At 39.0% G+C, this 17,973-nt stretch overlaps 1 protein-coding gene across 3 annotated transcripts in view; it reads left to right on the forward strand.

Moving 5' to 3' along the window:
- Positions 1-17,973, forward strand: part of DOCK10 (dedicator of cytokinesis 10) — a 240,864-nt gene that overhangs the window by 143,277 nt on the left and 79,614 nt on the right. For all 3 annotated transcript variants that reach the window (XM_010837054.1, XM_010837053.1, XM_010837055.1), the window contains exons 14-19: positions 225-307; positions 7,468-7,590; positions 9,938-10,017; positions 12,179-12,366; positions 12,858-12,923; positions 14,644-14,736. In XM_010837054.1, coding sequence (XP_010835356.1) covers positions 225-307; positions 7,468-7,590; positions 9,938-10,017; positions 12,179-12,366; positions 12,858-12,923; positions 14,644-14,736 — 633 coding nt within the window. The remainder of the gene's footprint in view (positions 1-224; positions 308-7,467; positions 7,591-9,937; positions 10,018-12,178; positions 12,367-12,857; positions 12,924-14,643; positions 14,737-17,973) is intronic.

Raw genomic sequence — 17,973 nt, forward strand, 5'->3', positions numbered from 1 at the left:
AATATATATATATATATATAATTAAGGAAAGAAAAACCTTATGCAATAATTTGAACACAGATGACATCATTTCGCTCTTTATAGGGTAGAATCTCTGGGCCAGTAAAGCAGGATTTCACTGATTTTCAATATAAGACAACACAGAAAAGTATTTATTCCCATTTTACATGGACAGTTTCTATAGTGATATTCTAAACAATGTCTCTATTTATTTTTTTCCTTAGTATGCACAAAAGATTCTAAAATCCAACAGGCAGTTCTGCAGCAAGTTGGGGAAATATCGCATGCCGTTTGCTTGGGCGGTGAGGTAGGTTGACAATTGCAATCAACAGAATAGAAATGCATTTATAATCTACGTTGAAAGCTTTAGTTTTGAACATGTCTGTGTTACCTGTTATTTTTAACATGCCAACACCGAGAAGAATGCCAATGTGTTCATCTTCATAAATAAATACCTGGAGTTCCCTAGAAACATGTGTTTTACAATTTAGCAAGCCAGCTCATAATAGACTGGGACCATGACACGGGTGCATTGTATGCATGACCAGGTGTCCAATGGTCATAACATCTGTATTATATAAAATTCAGATGGAAGCACCATGATTTCTTATGCAGCTACATATTTTCATCTGTGCAGAAAACACAGATCTATATATGGATGGTCAAATGAAGCCATCGGATCGATCCCTGAAACTCTCTGATTTTGGTACTTATTAGTATAGCCACATTTATCAGTACCAGTTGACTCTCTGAGCAAAATGCTGAGTTATGTGGACAGTAATGGTGGAGTCACCCACCTGGGTGTATAACCTCTGCATAAAGATCAAAAATTGCCTTTCAGATTTATTTAAACATCAATTACTATTGTCTCTCTCTGTCTTCTTGTGTCTTTATCAGTACTTAATTTCTTAAAGGAAGAAGAGCCTGGCATAGACATGGCAAAAGGTCAACAGTGTACAAACTGAATCAACTAATAAGGATTAATTAGTTCTACCAAAAAAGAACACCTATTAGGTATCCATTTGAATATTGATTACACCCCAATGCAAAGAACTTTAAAATACAGGAGGAAGGGGGAACTGGTTAGTTATGCCATTTTCAGGTCTTACAGTATCCAGTGAGGTGAAGAACCAGAGTACACTCACCAATATCTTTCATAACTTTGATACTGGTATTGAAAGTTGGAGATAGTCCTTAGGTACAGGGAGGAGAAATGTGGAAGTCTGGGGCAGCAGTAATCAAGGTAAACTCATGTAGTCTGTAGGAATCAGTTTGCTCTAAGGCAACCCTCTAAGGAGAAAGAGACAAATGTGGTCCAGATCAGGAGCCATTTATAGACTATAACTTTGAGTCAGTTTCCATTCTGAGTCTCAGGGTCTCCATCTACAGAATGAAGCTGACAACACCTGCCTTGTGAACAGTAGTGCAATCATAAGCACAAAGGCATCTGTCATAAAGCGCATCATAAATATCATTTTATCTCTTTTAATATCTCTTCCCATTCTGTATGAAAAAAGATGCTATTTAGGAATACTGAACCCTTTATAATGAACTTAATTCTTTTTATTCTTCATAAGCTTCAAGAAAAAGGATAACTAAGATGCAGAGAGCAAAAGTATATACACCAAGAGGGGAAAGGGAGGTCAGGATGAATTGGGAGATTGGGATTGATATATATACATTATTGATACTATGTATAAAGTAGATCACTAATGTGAACCTACTGTATAGCACAGGGAACTCTACTCAGTGCTCTGAGGTGAACTAAATGGGCAGGAAATCCAAAGAGGGAATATATGTGTACATATAGCTGATTCACTTTGCTGTACAGTAGAAACTAACAGAACATTGTAAAGCAACTGTAATCCAATAAAAATTAATTTTAAAAACAGGAAAAAAAGAAAAAGGATGACTAGTTATAATTCAGAAGCCAAACTTTTTCATGTTAATAAGTATTGTCATTTCCCACAGGACACTCAGTTTGGGCAAGTCGAAGGGCAAAGGCAGGCTGTCCTTTTGCAAGGTGAAATATTCCAATGTAGCAAAATTATAGTAGTGAACACATGTTCTTTTTAAATATTAGGATTATCCTGAGCATTGTTATAAATAGATACTTTAGAGCTAGAGCTGGATTCTAAGTCTCAACTCTGTTTACCAGCCAAGTGAATTTAGACAAGAATTTATAGTCTCTGTTTACCTAGGTTTTTTTGAATATACAAAAGAGAGGTGTCAATACCTAATTTACTGTTTCAGGGATCAGCAAGTACAACTATGTAATCAATAAAAGATAGCCATTATTAGAAGTCACTAATCTAATATGATTATTAAAAGTCCTGGGACTTCCCTGGCAGTACAGCAGTTAGGACTCTGCACTTCCACAACAGGGGGACCAGGTTCAATTCCTGGTTAGGGAGCTAAAATCCCACATGCTGCTTGGTGTGGCCAAAAATAAGTAAAATAAAACAGACAAAATCCACAAGCAGATAATTCCAGAAAAAGAGCTGCAGAAGGACCCTGAACATATGAGATGTCCATTCATAATTATAATAAGAGACAAGAAAATTCTAAAATAAAAATTTTTTTAAATAAAAGTCTGTATAAAGATCATATCCACCCCCAGCAAGTCTTTTCAGGTCAATTTGGGACAGTGAATAATAATGTGGGAGAAAGAAGTGAAAGAATCGCCCATTATTGAAAGAAACTGAGCAGTTAGGAAAAGCAGTAAGAATCCTACTTTGAAGTTATCTGGTCAGATGTGCTGGAGGAAAGATAGATGAAGTTTCTAGGGAGGTTGGTGATATTACCAACTATTGAAGTATTTATATCTAGGACAGGAAAGCCAACAAAACCACAAGTTCATGCCACATGAATGCCTGATCAGTGGTTTGGTCATAGATTAGGAAATACCACCAAATACACCACCAATGTGTGTATATAAATATAGATTTACATTTACAGAAATCTCTCTAGCAACTGAGAAAAATGGTTAGAAGAGTATTTCTCAAGATTTCCTGTTAGACCACTTGGGAAAGTGTTATTTAGGGGCTTCTCTGGTGGCTCAGATGATAAAGAATCTGCCTGCCAATGCAGGAAACCCAGGTTCGATCCCTGGGTTGGGAAGATCCCCTGGAGAAGGAAATGGCAACCCACCCCAGTATTCTTGCCTGGAGAATTCCGTAGACAGAGGAACCTGACGGGCTACAGAACACTTAATCTAACCACAAAAACAAGTACAAGATACAACCAAAGAAGATTTTAATTTTCCCTTCACAGTGTAGAAACTGCTTTAAATAAATTGTTGATCAAGTCAGGGGAGGGCTCCTTGCTACTCATGTCATTTTGACATGAGCTGGCTTGCTGTCTTATTTGAATACCCTATTGATACTGCAGGTTCTCTGACTCCTTTTCCTTTCCATTCAATTTTCTTGATTGTAGCTTGTCTCATGATACAGCTCTGAGTGTACTCTAAAATCCTTTGGCCCTTAAAATCAACTGCCGCTAAGAAGCCTAAAGTTGACAATAACCTTATAAAGTCATAATATTTCTGCCCAGATGCAATCATCCCACCAGCTGTGAGACACACATATTCATCACTGTGAACATTTTATCTAGGGCTGATTTGGTGCATGTTCTTATTTTTGGCACCAGCTGCAGTGCCATTTTATAGTAAAAAAGATTATATTGAGAGTAGGTAAAGAGAACACATTCAGATGGCTACATACGGTGTTGTACACGCATTGATTCAGGAGAAAGTCAACCTTTACAAATGTGCCTTGCTGGTAATCAAACTCTTTCCACCCATGTAAGGCTCAGAGTTACACGGGCCTAAATCCAGGACAAGAATCTGTTTTTTCTTCCTAAACTTTAAACTTTCGATTTTGTATTAGGCTATAGCTGATTGACAATATTATGTTAGTCTCAGGTGAATGGCAAAGGGACTCAGCCATACATATACATGTATCCATTTTCCCCAAACCCCTTCCTATCCAGGCTACCACATAACATTGGGCAGAGTTCCCTGTGCTATACAACAGATCCTTGTTGGTTATTCATTTTAAATACAGCAGTGTATACGTGACCTTCCCAAAGTCCCCAACTTTCCCTTACCTCCAGCAACCATAAGTTTATTTTCTAAGTCTGTGAGTCTTCCTGTTTTGTAAGTTCATTTGTATCATTTCTTTTTAGATTCCACAAGTAAGGGATGTCATACAATATTTCTCCTCCTCTGCAGGACAAGAGTGTTTTTGATTTCTTTTCTGTATCCTATGCAGCATTTCAGATGGACCAGAGTAAAAATGCTGGATTTTCTTTAGAATTAAACAAGACTAAAACAAAAATTTCATTCTTTTATCTATACATTTATAAAAAGACAGTGAAGCAACACCCCCAACAAGTGGTTGTCCAACCTCTGTCCAGATCCTTCTAATGTCAAAAATTCAAGTATGTCCCAGAGTGGTTCTGTCTTTTTATAGCTCTAATGATTAGATAATTCTTCAGATATATATATATATATATATGTATATGTACATATGTATACATGGGGCTTCCCAGGTGGCACCAGTGGGAACCTGCCTGCCAATGTAGGAGACATAAGAGACACAGGTTCGATCCCTGAATTGGAAAGATCCCCTGGAGAAGGGAATGGCAACCCACTCCAGTATTCTTGCCTGGAAAACTCCATGGACAAGGGAGCCTGACAAGCTATAGTCCATATGGTCACAAAGAGTTTGACAGCTGAAGCTACTTAGCATGCACGCATGCACACATATATACATATATAATATATACACATTTTTAAGCTGCTTGATAGTCACTTGTATGTTTTGTCTTCCAAAGCCACAGAAAATGTGCTTCAGTTCTGTGTTGTTGTTGTTCAGTCGCTAATCCCATGAGCTGCAGCATGCCAGGCTTCCCTGTCCTTCCCTCCCTCCCGGGGTTTGCTCAAACTCATGTCCGTTGAGTCAGTATGCCATCCAACCATCTCATCTTCGGTCGCCCCCTTCTCCTGCCCTCAACCTTTCCCAGCATCAGGGTTTTTTCCAATGAATCGACTTTTCACATCAGGTGGCCAAAGTATTGGAGCTTCAGCTTCAGCATCAGTCCTTCCAATGAATATTCAGGATTGATTTCCTTTAGGATTGACTGGTTTGATCTCCCTGCTGTCCAAGGAACTCTCAAGAGTCTTCTCCAGCACCACAGTTCAAAAACATCAATTCCTCATTCTTTCTATATATCACAGCTATTCATGCTTATGAATGAAGCTCTCATGGATACCTAAGCTTCTTTTCCTTTAGGCTAAACACAGCATTTTTTTTTCAATCACACCCCACACATCAAGGCTTTGAGATCATTGCACACCAATCATTGCTCAACTCTGGCAGTTGGAACAGGACATGATGTCTCAGCCACCCTGAAACCATCTGTGTAAATGAATGAGTTCTCTGCTCTCCTGCCAGTTAGCATATTTATCAAGCAGGGACAGAGTGTGTGGTGCTGTGATCAGTGCTCCTCTGTGACGCTCTGTTCTTCACAATGTTTCCAATGTAATTGAGCTATCTCCACAACAGAGCTATGGATAAGAGCATAATCAGTGATACAGCTCAACCAATAGATTTCAAGTGACTGATTAACCTTAAAAAAAAAATACTCAATTTAACTTCCTCCTATGAACTCCAGGAGTTGGTGATGGATAGGGAGGCCTGGCCTGCTGCGATTCACAGGGTCGCAAAGAGTCGGACATGACTGAGCGACTGAACTGAACTGAACTGATGTTGAAAAAAATGACACATTCAGACAAAAGTCCTGGATAATATATAAATGAAAATAATCTTCAAGTTAAATATTTTCATTTGTCTCCCACAGTGTTATTTAAGAGAGGACGTTTTTTTCTCTCAGTTACTACTTCACAGAAAAAAACTGAGGAGAAACGTTCAAGGATCCTAAAAATATCATTCTGAGAAATTCCTGGCCCAGCCCTTGTAGTAAAGAATCCACCTGCTATTGTAGAATATGCAAGAGACAGGTGTTCAGTCCATGAGTCAGGAAGATCCTCTGGAGAAGGAAATAGCAACCCACTCCAGTAGTCTTGCCTGGAGAATTCCATGGGCAGAGGAGCCTGGTGGGCTACAGTCCACGGGGCCGCAAAGAGTCGGACACGACTAAACACAGCACATAGCTGATTCATATTCATAGCTCCTGCAGCGTTATTTCATAGAGGACTTTTCTTTTTTCTCTCTCAGTTGCTACTTCACACACACAAAAGAAAAACTAAGGAGAAAGGCTGAAGTATTCTAAAAATATCATTCTGATCCTTTCTTTGCCCATTTTCTAAATTATCTGACACTAAACTCAATCTCTATGATCAGATAACCATTTAAATGACCTTCTCAGCCTATGTATTGAAATCTTTAGCTCATTTAAAGAGTAGTAAGAGTCTCGTGAAGGTTCTTAAGTTAGGAGAAATAAAAATTCAGCATTTCTCTAACACTAAAGACAAATCAATTACACATAGGTTTAATTTTTCTTCGATGGGCACAGAGTATGATAAATCATAGGGAAGAAAAATGGCACTAAGCATGCCATGTATACTTGCTTTTCAAGAAATGTTGCCTCGCATTACTATATTATTGGGGTAAAAAACCTTTATGTATTTTAACTAAATCTATATAATCCCATTGAAATGGATCAAGGAAGGAAATAAATTGTCCAGGTTCATGGTACTCTCTTTGTTTAGTACAAAATGCTTACTCAGGTGTTTTCAATTTTATTTTTGTCTCTGTCCTAAACTTTAGGACATGGGCACCTTTATCTCCATGAAAATGTTAAAGAGTCTGCCTCTCTATACGCATATACACCACCTTATCCCATTTCCTTTACTCGTAAATTCTAATGGCACCACCCAACCCAACATGACCCTAATTTGCCCAGGAAATAATGAAAAAGTAATAACCTGTGTTTCTATTCCTTTCCACATTCCTAATACTCTATGGCTTTGATACATTAAGTGAAAGTGAAAGTGAAGTCACTCAGTCGTGTCCGACTCTCTGTGACCCCATGGACTGTGGCCTACCAGGCTCCTCCCTCCATGGGGTTCTCCAGGCAAGAATACTGGAGTGGGTTGCCATTTCAATGTAATTTGATACATTACTAAATCATAAATAAATGTACTTGTAATTGATATGGGCTGCTGTCACTTTAAATACTAGGTTGAAAATAAGAAATTAAAGATAACAAATAGAGTATACAAATGAAATTTTTGTCAAAGAAGTTTTCTTGTCTCTTTACTGTATAAGTTCCTTGGAGTTTCTTCCATTTTAAGTGAGAAGTTGAATCACTTTAGTCAACTTAAAAATACATCTTGGTAAATGATATCCAAATACCAAAAGGGGAGCATTGTGGTTCAGTAGTAGAATTCTTACCTCCCTCCCATGCCAGATATCAAACTGAATAAATATTGTTTTCTTTCAGATCAGTATTTAAGGACAACCAGGGAAATGTGGACAGAGACTCAAGATTTTCACCACTGTATAGACAAGAAAGTAACAAGATTTCATCTGAGGACCTCCTTAAACTAGTGTCAGATTATAGAAGGTAGGACTTGGGGGATACTCTTGAAATCAACATGAATCAGTTACATTGCTACTGTTCATTTATTATTTCTGCAAAAACAATAATTGATTACCAGATTCTTCAAATACCAAGCTCCTTCGAAAACAGATGCTTTGCAGATGACCTCACATATGCCCAGCTGATACCCTGAGTCAATTTGCCAGAATAATATAGAAGGAGAGTGAAACATTAAGCTGTATCAGTGATTGATAGCCATGTAACAAATCACCCCCAAATTTAGTAGCTTAGAACAACATCACTTTTACTCTTGAGTCCATAATTTGAGCATGGCTAGGTGAGGAGACTTTGTCTCTTCTATATATGGCATCAACTGGAAGAGATGAAAAGAGCTAAAGGACCCATTTTTGAGATAGTGCATTTGATGACTGGCAAGTTGGTGCTGGCTGTTGGCTGGGAGTTTGGCTGGAACTGTGGGGTGGAGACCTTGGTTCTTTTCCGTGGGAGCCTCTCCATCAGATGCTATGGCTTCCTCGTGGCATGGTGACTGGGTTCTAAGAGTAAGCATACCAAGGGACAGACAGAAATGTGATGATGTGATGATGTTAAGCTCTTTCATGATACATGACTTAACTAAAACTGTCAGTCCTCTGACACACTCAGGATGCTTGTACCCTCTGCCTCTTCGCCAAATATTAGCTGTCTGCCTCTCCTGTCTCAGAATCAACAATTTCTTATCAATTAATTTGTTTATCTAGAACTAAAATAATATACTACTATGAAACATGATTAATATTTTCTGTATCTTCAATAAATGATATAGTTCTATTTAACTAGAAGGGAAGTTTGCCCAATGTCTTTTTTTGTTCTGGAAAAAATATAAACCTTTGAAAGCAAAATAAAGGTAGAATTGAGCCAATATTACTTTTTTTGTGATTCTGCAGGACCACTCCTTACATGGGGAGACGCTCCCCTTTTCAAACTTCATGATCAAAACTCCTATAGCCACTAAGTAGAAAATAAGTATACTTTTTCTCTTTACTTTTTCCCAAATGTATTAAAACATGAAAAGTTGTAACAGCAGAAAGGAATGGGCAAAACGGAAGACCATGTTGTCATGAAACCCATGTTATTGGTGTTTAGCAAAGAAAGTAATCATTATAGCATTTAGAGGGCATCTTAAATACCCAGTCCCGTACTGTGAGATTAAATTATTTCATAGATGCCTCACACCTTATGACACTTATTCTCAGTAGTGTGCTGATAAATGTCTACCCCTGACCCTCTGGCAGGGAAAAACTGATTTGTCCTGATAGCAAAATTCTATGGTGTAAATTCTCCTACCATTGCTGATTGTAAGCTACCAATGGGGCTTCAGCAAACATGGAGTTGGGAAGAAATGTGCACACCATTATATGACATTTCTACCACACAGTTAGATGTAAATAACCTCAAGATCGTGGATCATCTCACCATGTAGTAAAACAATTACTAAGTGATGAAATTTTAGTACTTATTACCTTGGTGTTTCATGTAATGTGTTTAATGGTAAGTTTATATAATTTGATTTTTAATAATGGCTGTGTTTTACAGTTGACAGGCAAAAATAACTGAAAATTTAACCCTCAATTCTCACAAGCTGGAAAGAGCTGACTTGACCCACCGCTATAATTATTCTGCCTCTCAAAGTAGATTTCCTGAGAGGGGTAACATTTGAAACTGTGATCAACAACTTCGACCTTACTATAAAGGAAAATAGGGGAGAAGGTTTTAGGAAAGAGGAAGGGAAAGAAATTCAAGGATTCATAAATTAGAATGAATGTGGGAACAGGGTTAGGTGGTGAAGAAGAATCTACATACACTTGCAAGGGTGGAAGAAGAACCAGGGTCAAGGAAAGGTCCCTTTTCCTCTGGGACTGTTGGTGAAGAGGGAAAAAGCAGTTGTTGCAAAAAGCAGCCTTGCTCTCAAAAATTCTTAAAATTCCCCATGAAAATGAATCATTTAAATCAATTCAAATGCTAGCATCTTTTGTTAACAAAGCTATCTACCATTTACCAAAACTAAGAATTTACATTGTACTTATTTGGCTATATAAATGGTTATCTGAAGTGGTACAAACAAGTTTAAAATATCCTTCAGAATATCTATAACTTGATCCCTCCCTGATTTTTATTTGCAAAATCACATACATTTTACTTTTCAACCAGCTAAATGAAATTATTCACAGATTATTTAGGGTTCCACTGTTTATTCTTATCAAAGTTCAGAATTACAGTTGACTGTTTTGTTTTTTTTTTTTCCTTGACAACTGGAATTAACTCATTGTGTGTTTGTGTGTGTGTGTGTGTCTATGCTGGCATACTTTCACAGAGCTGACAGAATAAGCAAAACACAGACCATTCCCGGAAGCCTGGATATTGCTGTCGACAACATTCCTTTGGAGCATCCAAGTATGATGATGATGTCATGGTTTCTTTGTACAGTTTGATTGGCTTTTTGGTTGGTTGATTGGTTGGTTGGTTCATTGGATAGATAGTTTGTTACAGAGATTTGTTTGGGATTTTTTATCTTAAAGTTTGAGATAACTAATTCATTATCGTGTAAAAATTTGGGACTTCTTTCTCCATTAGGACAGACTTATACGTATTATAGGGAGAAGGCAGTGGCACCCCACTCCAGTACTCTTGCCTGGAGAATCCCATAGGTGGAGGAGCCTGGTAGGCTGCAGTCGCGAAGAGTCGGACACGACTGAGCGACTTCACTTTCACTTTTCACTTTCATGCATTGGAGAAGGAAATGGCAACCCACCCCAGTGTTCTTGCCTGGAGAATCCCAGGGACAGGAGAGCCTGGTGGGCTGCCGTCTATGGGGTCGCACAGAGTCAGACACGACTGAAGCGACTTAGCAGCAGCGTACATATTATAAGATAGGAACTATATTCAGGGTAACCTAATATTCATCTGGTATACACCATACACCTAGCAGGATATTGCACTGTATCACTTAATCCTCAAACACTGAAGGGTTGCAAATGACAAAGGTCAGTTTCAGAGGTATTGATAAACCTAACCCATATCGGGCAATGCCACACTGTGCTGCCAAAGGGCTACTCCAAACACCGTGTGTAGCTACCCAGGTGGCCATGCAGAAGTTATAGCTGGAATGTTTCTAGACTCTTATTACACAGAGAGCATGTATCTTTCTCAGAATATGGTTCATTTATGTTAGTGGAAATTTAAATTTCAGAAGCAATTTTATTAATTTATAAATAAGATCTTCAGAATTGATTTATAAGTGGTGAGATTGTTTTTTTCCTTCTTATTATGCTTTTTAGTGACTTTCTCAGTGGTGCAAATAATGAGTAAAGGCATTCTAAGAAGAGCTACAGACAGGAAAAGGATCATTATCACAGGATATTTGAATTACCATGAGCATTATTAAATTTTTCATTCTTATGATTTTTCCACAAGTCACTGTAATATGAAAAAAAAAATCATTCTCACTTAACCCATGGCTCCAAATCACTTTTATATTGATTGGGGTGAAAAACCAGAAGATAAACTAAGCCATTTCCTCTACCTGATGTGTGGGACGTAGATATTATTACCTAGGGAAAAGAAAAATAGCAAAAGAGAAAGCTAAAATATTCTCTCTGAAAGAGCCAGAGAACATCAGAGAAATCTAAACATACAATAAAAAAATTATACATGATTTTTTTGGGAAAAAAATCTTGTAATCTGATTCCCAAGCATATTTAGCTAACCATTTTGCTTGTTTGGACACAGGAAAATTCCAGATGGAGTAAAGGAAGGTATAAAACCTTGCTGTCTTTCAGTACCGCAGGCTGAAGCCTCCAAACTGTATAGTGACCAGTTTTGATTGATATATTCTTCATGGTCTTTTCCCCCTTTTAGGCTATTTTTTACAAAGTTAGAGTTTAAAAGATGGTAAAAACTGAAGAAAAAATAAAATTGTAACTCATAATGCAGAGGGTGATTATGACCAATGTTGTGAAATCATTCCATAGGGAAAATTACTATTAAGCCGATTGGTACTATCAATAATAAATCCATTGGACAGAGTTTTGTTCCATCACAGACCAATTTTTATACTGTTATGGTTAAGGTCAGTGAACTACTCTTTATCTTACATATGTTAGTCGCTCAGTCATGTCTGACTCTTTGTGAGCCCATGGACTGTAGTCCACCAGGCTCCTCTGTTTATGGGATTTTTCAGGCAAAAATACTGGAGTGGGTTGCCATTCCCTTCTCCAGGGGATATTCCCAATCAGGGGGTCGAACCCGGCCTGGTTACTATGCTCTGAGGATCTCTAGCTAAAATTTACTTTTTATATGAAGGTTACTACAAAAAGAAAATAGTTATAAATCCAAAAGATTTGCCAGTTTTTTGAGACATTAGTTTTGATGTTAAATATATCACTAATTATCTATCATGCTTGCCTCCTATAAATTTTTCATGCCAGCATAATTTAACATAAATTGGTATACAAGTATGGAATTTCTATTTTGAATAGATTCACTTTTAAATAGATTAAGTCTTGTTCACTTTTGATCATATTCAATGACAAACTTTTATTTCTGATTTTTAAAGACTGTGTAACATCGTCCTTTATTCCTGTCAAGCCTTTCAATGTGACGGCAAAACCAGAACCCACAGTGGAAGTGGAAGAATTTATTTATGACTCAACAAAGTATTGCCGTCCTTATAGAGTATACAAAAATCAGATTTACATTTACCCCAAGCACCTCAAGTATGATAGCCAGAAATGTTTCAACAAGGTATGATATGTTTCTGAAATATCATCCTCTCTCGCTACCCTATTTAGACCATATTAAGATGGCTTCTTGGAAGTTCAAATACAAATTACTATGGACCAACACTTAGGGATAGAAAACTATTTGAATAAAATGTTTAATGAGAGGCAGTGATGAGTTTTACCTTAAAAGTGTTTAAGGATACACGTTTTGTAATATATGAATAATCCTTTCTGAAATCAGCCCTAAATAATTTTATTCTATTTTTAGTTTAATAAGAGAGACTCTGAAAATAGCATACCTGTACTTTCAATGTGAGCCTTTTATTCCCTTTTAAATAATCTCTCCCAATCCTTCTGCTATTTCTGAGCACTGTGAATAATATCACAAGAAAATGTTGGCTAGTCTACATTTTTCAGATTTAATTAGAAGCTACTTATTTTAGGCACTTGGATTGTTTTGTGATGTTATCTAACAGGAAATTACAATGTCCATTTCCTCTGCTGTAATTTCAGGCACGAAATATAACTGTGTGCGTTGAATTCAAAAATTCTGATGAGGAAGATGCCAGGCCCTTGAAGGTGAGCCAAGCCCCAGAGGGAACACAGCATAAAGGGGGAAGCAGGAGCCCTGGTTCCCTCCACCACCAAGAGGCTTTTATTTTAGTGTGCTTGAAAGCGGAGCACTTAGTACGTTTATTTTAAGTTTCCTAACATGTACCTGATTGAATAGCCACCATTAACTAGATCTATTAGAAATGCCAGCCTCATGGCTCCGCTTAGCTTTTCATGATTTGGAAAAAAGGAAGGCATTCTAGTGTGAAATCAATGCAAAGATTCCCCGCTGGAAGTCTTTGCCCTTTTCAGAGATTAGCCTGCATCTCATGAATTCACCGTACTTGATTTCAAATGCCACATCCCAGCTGGCCTTCACGTGGTCTGTGTAGAAGGGCTGCTCCTACTGGCCTGATGGCTAATGCAGGTGCCCCGTGGGATGCTCACTTTTATGGAAGGTGCATGTGGCCATCTGCCTGAGGACCTGGGAAATGGCCCTGGGAAGCTGGTCCCTGCTGTTGATCACATGATTTAATAAGATCAATAAAACCATGAGGTTTGTATGAACTGGGCTGTTTGAACCTATAAAACTGCAACTAGATGGCTTTTTTTCAGAGATCATATTTGATGTATGCTGTTTTTATTTTAGGAACTTCAAACAACATTAACCTATAAAAATAGAGTGGAAAATTCTTTTTAGTGGGCTTGCAGCCAGATCTTCCCAGTTTCAATGAATCAGAGGAAAGAGATAGTAAAGAACAAAACTAATTTCTAGCTAACCCCCACAATTATCTGAGATCATCTCTTAAAGCACTCTGTCAGGGACCAGTTGTATTCTCCAAACTCAGAAGGGTGGTAGCATTATTCAGAAGAGCAGTAATCAGTCTGAGTGATTGAATGAATCATGCAGAGTAGAGAGAAAGAGTTCTTTAAAATTGTCCTAAGGTACTCTCAGCCTCCTCAGGTTCCAAGTTCCACAATAGCATTAGCAGCAGGAGAGAAAAACTAAAATGAAATGAAATTGTCAGGCGAACAATAGCAGTGAGCAGATGGCAAACACACCAGGCCTGTTAGAGCATTGCTTATGGGGAAAATTCTTAAAAATGAAAAGTACTTGCAGGTATGTGTGACCTTTGTTTCATTGCATTCTAGAGCATTACTCAGAGATACAGCTAACGTCAGTAGAGGGACTCTGAACCTTGGGCTAAAGGGACTTTTATGACAAGAAAGTACCATATCCCCACCCACTGGCCTGATTAGGATCTGGGATAGAAGAAAAATACAGAATGGTAGAGCCTGGAACCAGCCCTAGGATTCCAGCATTCTTGGTTGGGGCTGGCATGTCAAGAACTGGGGTCAAACCAAGCCTTGTGGTCACCCAGGACAGATGACCTTAAACTCTACATCAGAGTTGGATACCATGGGCTGCAGGAATCAGAAGTGAACAGTCTCTTATCTCCGGTAATCAAAGTTAGGTAGTGAACTGACTCAGATATTCAGTTTTGATGTAATATCTACAGAGTGAATTAAAGCCTTCATATTTTCTTCAACAGTGCCCCATTGTAGAATAAATACAGGACAGCAGATCAAAGAAGTTCAAGGTTAATTAGATGTCAGCTAAGCCTGGAAGATTATCACAAAATTTATCTTTGTTCCAGAAGGGGAAACTGAAAAAAGTTGTGGCCTTTCTGTGCTCAGGGTTAATTTCAGACCCTCATAATTATTCAACTCATGATTTTTTAAACAGTGTATTTATGGAAAACCTGGAGGGCCCCTCTTCACCTCGGCTGCCTACACTGCAGTTCTGCACCATTCCCAGAATCCAGATTTCTCAGACGAGGTAAGGGTCAAGACTTCCCTGCCCTCGGCAGCTCCTTAAAAGATGTGTGAGTGGGTGAGATAATACATGATGATAAACGCTTTCTCTTGACTACACCTCTGACTCAGGACGTTCCCTAGCAGGTGTTTACGTAACCAAGCTTCCAAAACTACATTCATTGACAGTTGCCCCAGGACTATGTTGAAAATTTATATATTTCAGCATATGATTATCTTTTTAAAATGTGAAATTTTTATTCTATCATTCCTTTCAAATTAGGTGAATTTTTTATTTTATTTCATTGGCTACTATAACAAAGATCGTATTAGATAGTTCTTACCAATCAGTAGCAGCATTTCCGGAGAAGGCAATGGCACCCCACTCCAGTACTCTTGCCTGTAAAATCCCATGGGTGGAGGAGCCTGGTAGGCTGCAGTCCATGGGGTCGTGAAAAGTCAGACACGACTGAGCGACTTTACTTTCACTTTTCACTTTCACGCATTGGAGAAGGAAATGGCAACTCACCCCAGTGTTCTTGCCTGGAGAATCCCAGGGACAGGGGAGCCTGGTGGGCTGCCGTCTATGGGGTTGCACAGAGTCGGACACGACTGAAGTGACTTAGCAGCAGCAGCATTTCATGTCTTAAGGAACAAAACAAAAAAGGCTAGAGTATGAGCCAGCATTGTTGCTTATAACCTTCATAGTAATTGAAGGAGCTTGGACCCCTTCCCCTCAGGACCTTCTCTGCCAGTTCTTAAGACTCTCTTATTATGTGCCAGGCACCACACTGTCCTCCAAGTATGCACCATCTCCCTTTATCCACTCAGCTTTCTCCAGAGAACCAGAGCCAATAGGAGGATAGATAGATATAATTTAATACAAGGAGGCTTAAAAGTCCCACAGTCTATCATCTCCAGCTGGAAACCCAAGAAAGCCATTGGTGTAGTTCAAAAGCTTGAGAACCAGAGTGCCTATTGTAGATTCCAGGCCAGGTTTGAAGGCCTGAGAACCAGCAGCACCAAGGGCAGAAGATCAGTGTTCCGGGTCAAGCAGTCAGGCAGGGAGGGAGTTCCACCTTCCCCAGCCCTCTTGTTCTATTCTGGACCTCAATGGAATGATGGTCACCCCCATGGCTGATCTCTTCCACAAACAGCCTCACAGACACGCCCAGAAATCATATTTAACTGGCTATCTGGGGATCCCATGGCCCAGTCAAGTTGACACATAAAATGAACCTTCACGCCTTCCTACTTTACAGATAAGGAAACTGGGGGTCAGGGAAGCAACTCTGCCTAGGGCATGTAACTATGAAGTGACAGTCAAAATATAGGCCAGGCCATGTGACTCCAGAGCCTGAAGCTTCACCACTCTGCTAGAACACATCTAAAACACTCACTGGGGGACTTCCCTGGTGGTCCAGTGGTTAGGACTCTGCACTTCCACTGCCAGGAGCCTGGGTTCAGCCCTTCACTGGGAAACTAAGATCCCATAAGCAGTGCAGCGTGGCAAAAAAAAAAAACAAGAACAATAGCAACAACAAGAAAGCTTCGTTGGGTTAATGGTAAATTACTATACACATGTCAGCTGGTAGTATAAATAGCTTCAGAAAAACAAGTTCCAATAATTTAATTTCTAACCATTAAACTAAGGTCTGAACTCATGAAACCTGTCAGTATGATGTCTGGGATTAAAAATATCACAGCTTTTGTATTAATTTCCTGTTGCTGCTCTAAGAAATTATCTCAGTTTAGTGACTTAAATAACACACATTGATGATCTGACAGTTTGTTGTGCAGGTCAGAACTCTGAAATGGGTCCCCAGGGCTGAAATCAGGTGTCAGCAGGGCTCCATTTCTCCTGGAGGCTCTGGAGAGAATCCTTACCTTGCTTTTCCAGTTTCTGGAAATGCCCACATTCCTTGGCTTTTGACCCTTTCCAGCAGTGTCATCACTCTGACCTCTGTTTCTCTCCTCGCATTCTTATGACCCTGACTCTTCTGCCTTCTCTGATAAGGACTTTTGTGATTACATTGGCTCCACTGGACTAATCTGGTTTAATCTCCCCATCTCAAGACCCTTAACTTAGTTGCACCTGCAAAGTCCCTTTTACCATGTAAGGAAACATATTCATATATTCTGGGGATTAGGACATGGGGGACATCTTTCCGTGCTAAGTTGCTCAGTGATGTCCAACTCTTTGCAATCCTATGGACCATAGCCCACCAGGCTCCTCTGTCCATGGGATTCTCCAGACAAGAATACTGGAGTTGAGTGGGTTGCTATGACCTCCTCCAAGGGATCTTCCCAACCCAGGGATCGAACCTGTGTCTCTTATGTCTTTTGCAAACGAGTTCTTTACCACTAGCACACCTGGGAAGCCCCGGGGACACTGTGGGCAGGAGGTGGGGGGGGGGTGGGTGGGGGTGCTATTATTCTGCCTATTGCCCTTGGTTACACTCGGACCATTTTTAAACTTATTAAAAGAACACTGATGAAACCACAGACCTGAGGAACCTTATCTCCTTCTTCCACATCCATTTAATGCTCTTAATTTTTTCCCTATAAATTTAGGACAGAGGTGAAAAAAAAATTAAGAGAAAAGTCTATTACCGTATTACTGAATATTTACTACAATATTGACCCTTTGACAAAGCCCATCTGAAAGGCGCATTCTCTGTCGACGTATAAGATTAAAAGGAAAAAAAGGATGTTCTTAGGGTTAAGTGTGGCTTTTAATCTCTCTCACTCTCATGTGCTTCCTGGAATCCTTGTAAAAGCCGTGAGCTTCTCCACAGGAGAACGTGTATCTCATGAACAGCCTGGTGAACTATGCCATGCAGATTCAAAACCATTTTCTGCTTTGTATTGCAAAAAGAAATGATTGCCTTAATTATAAGCATGGCTATCAATTCTTCTAAGACACTGTTAAAAATATAATGTGAATATTTGCAGTACTCACTTCTGAGGAGTATTTGCCTTAATATGTAGTTTAACTGGAATTCTTAAGCACCTGTTTCATTCCTATGTGCTCTGGCTAAAAAAAGAAAATTTCATTCTTCTGCATTGTTAGTTATTGAATGTATTGAATGTACAGTTCAAAAACTGTATATTGGCTTTGTTACCAGGTTAAAATGCTGGTGTATAACGAATATATGTAAGCTGCAAACCATTCTAATTCAGAAGTTCTCAAACTTTACCAGGCATAGAATCACCCAAAAGGCTCGTTAAAACACAGATTACTGAACCCTGCCCCCCCCCC

The sequence above is a fragment of the Bison bison genome, unplaced genomic scaffold (assembly GCF_000754665.1).
Source record: "Bison bison bison isolate TAMUID 2011002044 unplaced genomic scaffold, Bison_UMD1.0 scf7180017864068, whole genome shotgun sequence".
NCBI classification, from domain to species: Eukaryota; Metazoa; Chordata; class Mammalia; order Artiodactyla; family Bovidae; genus Bison; species Bison bison.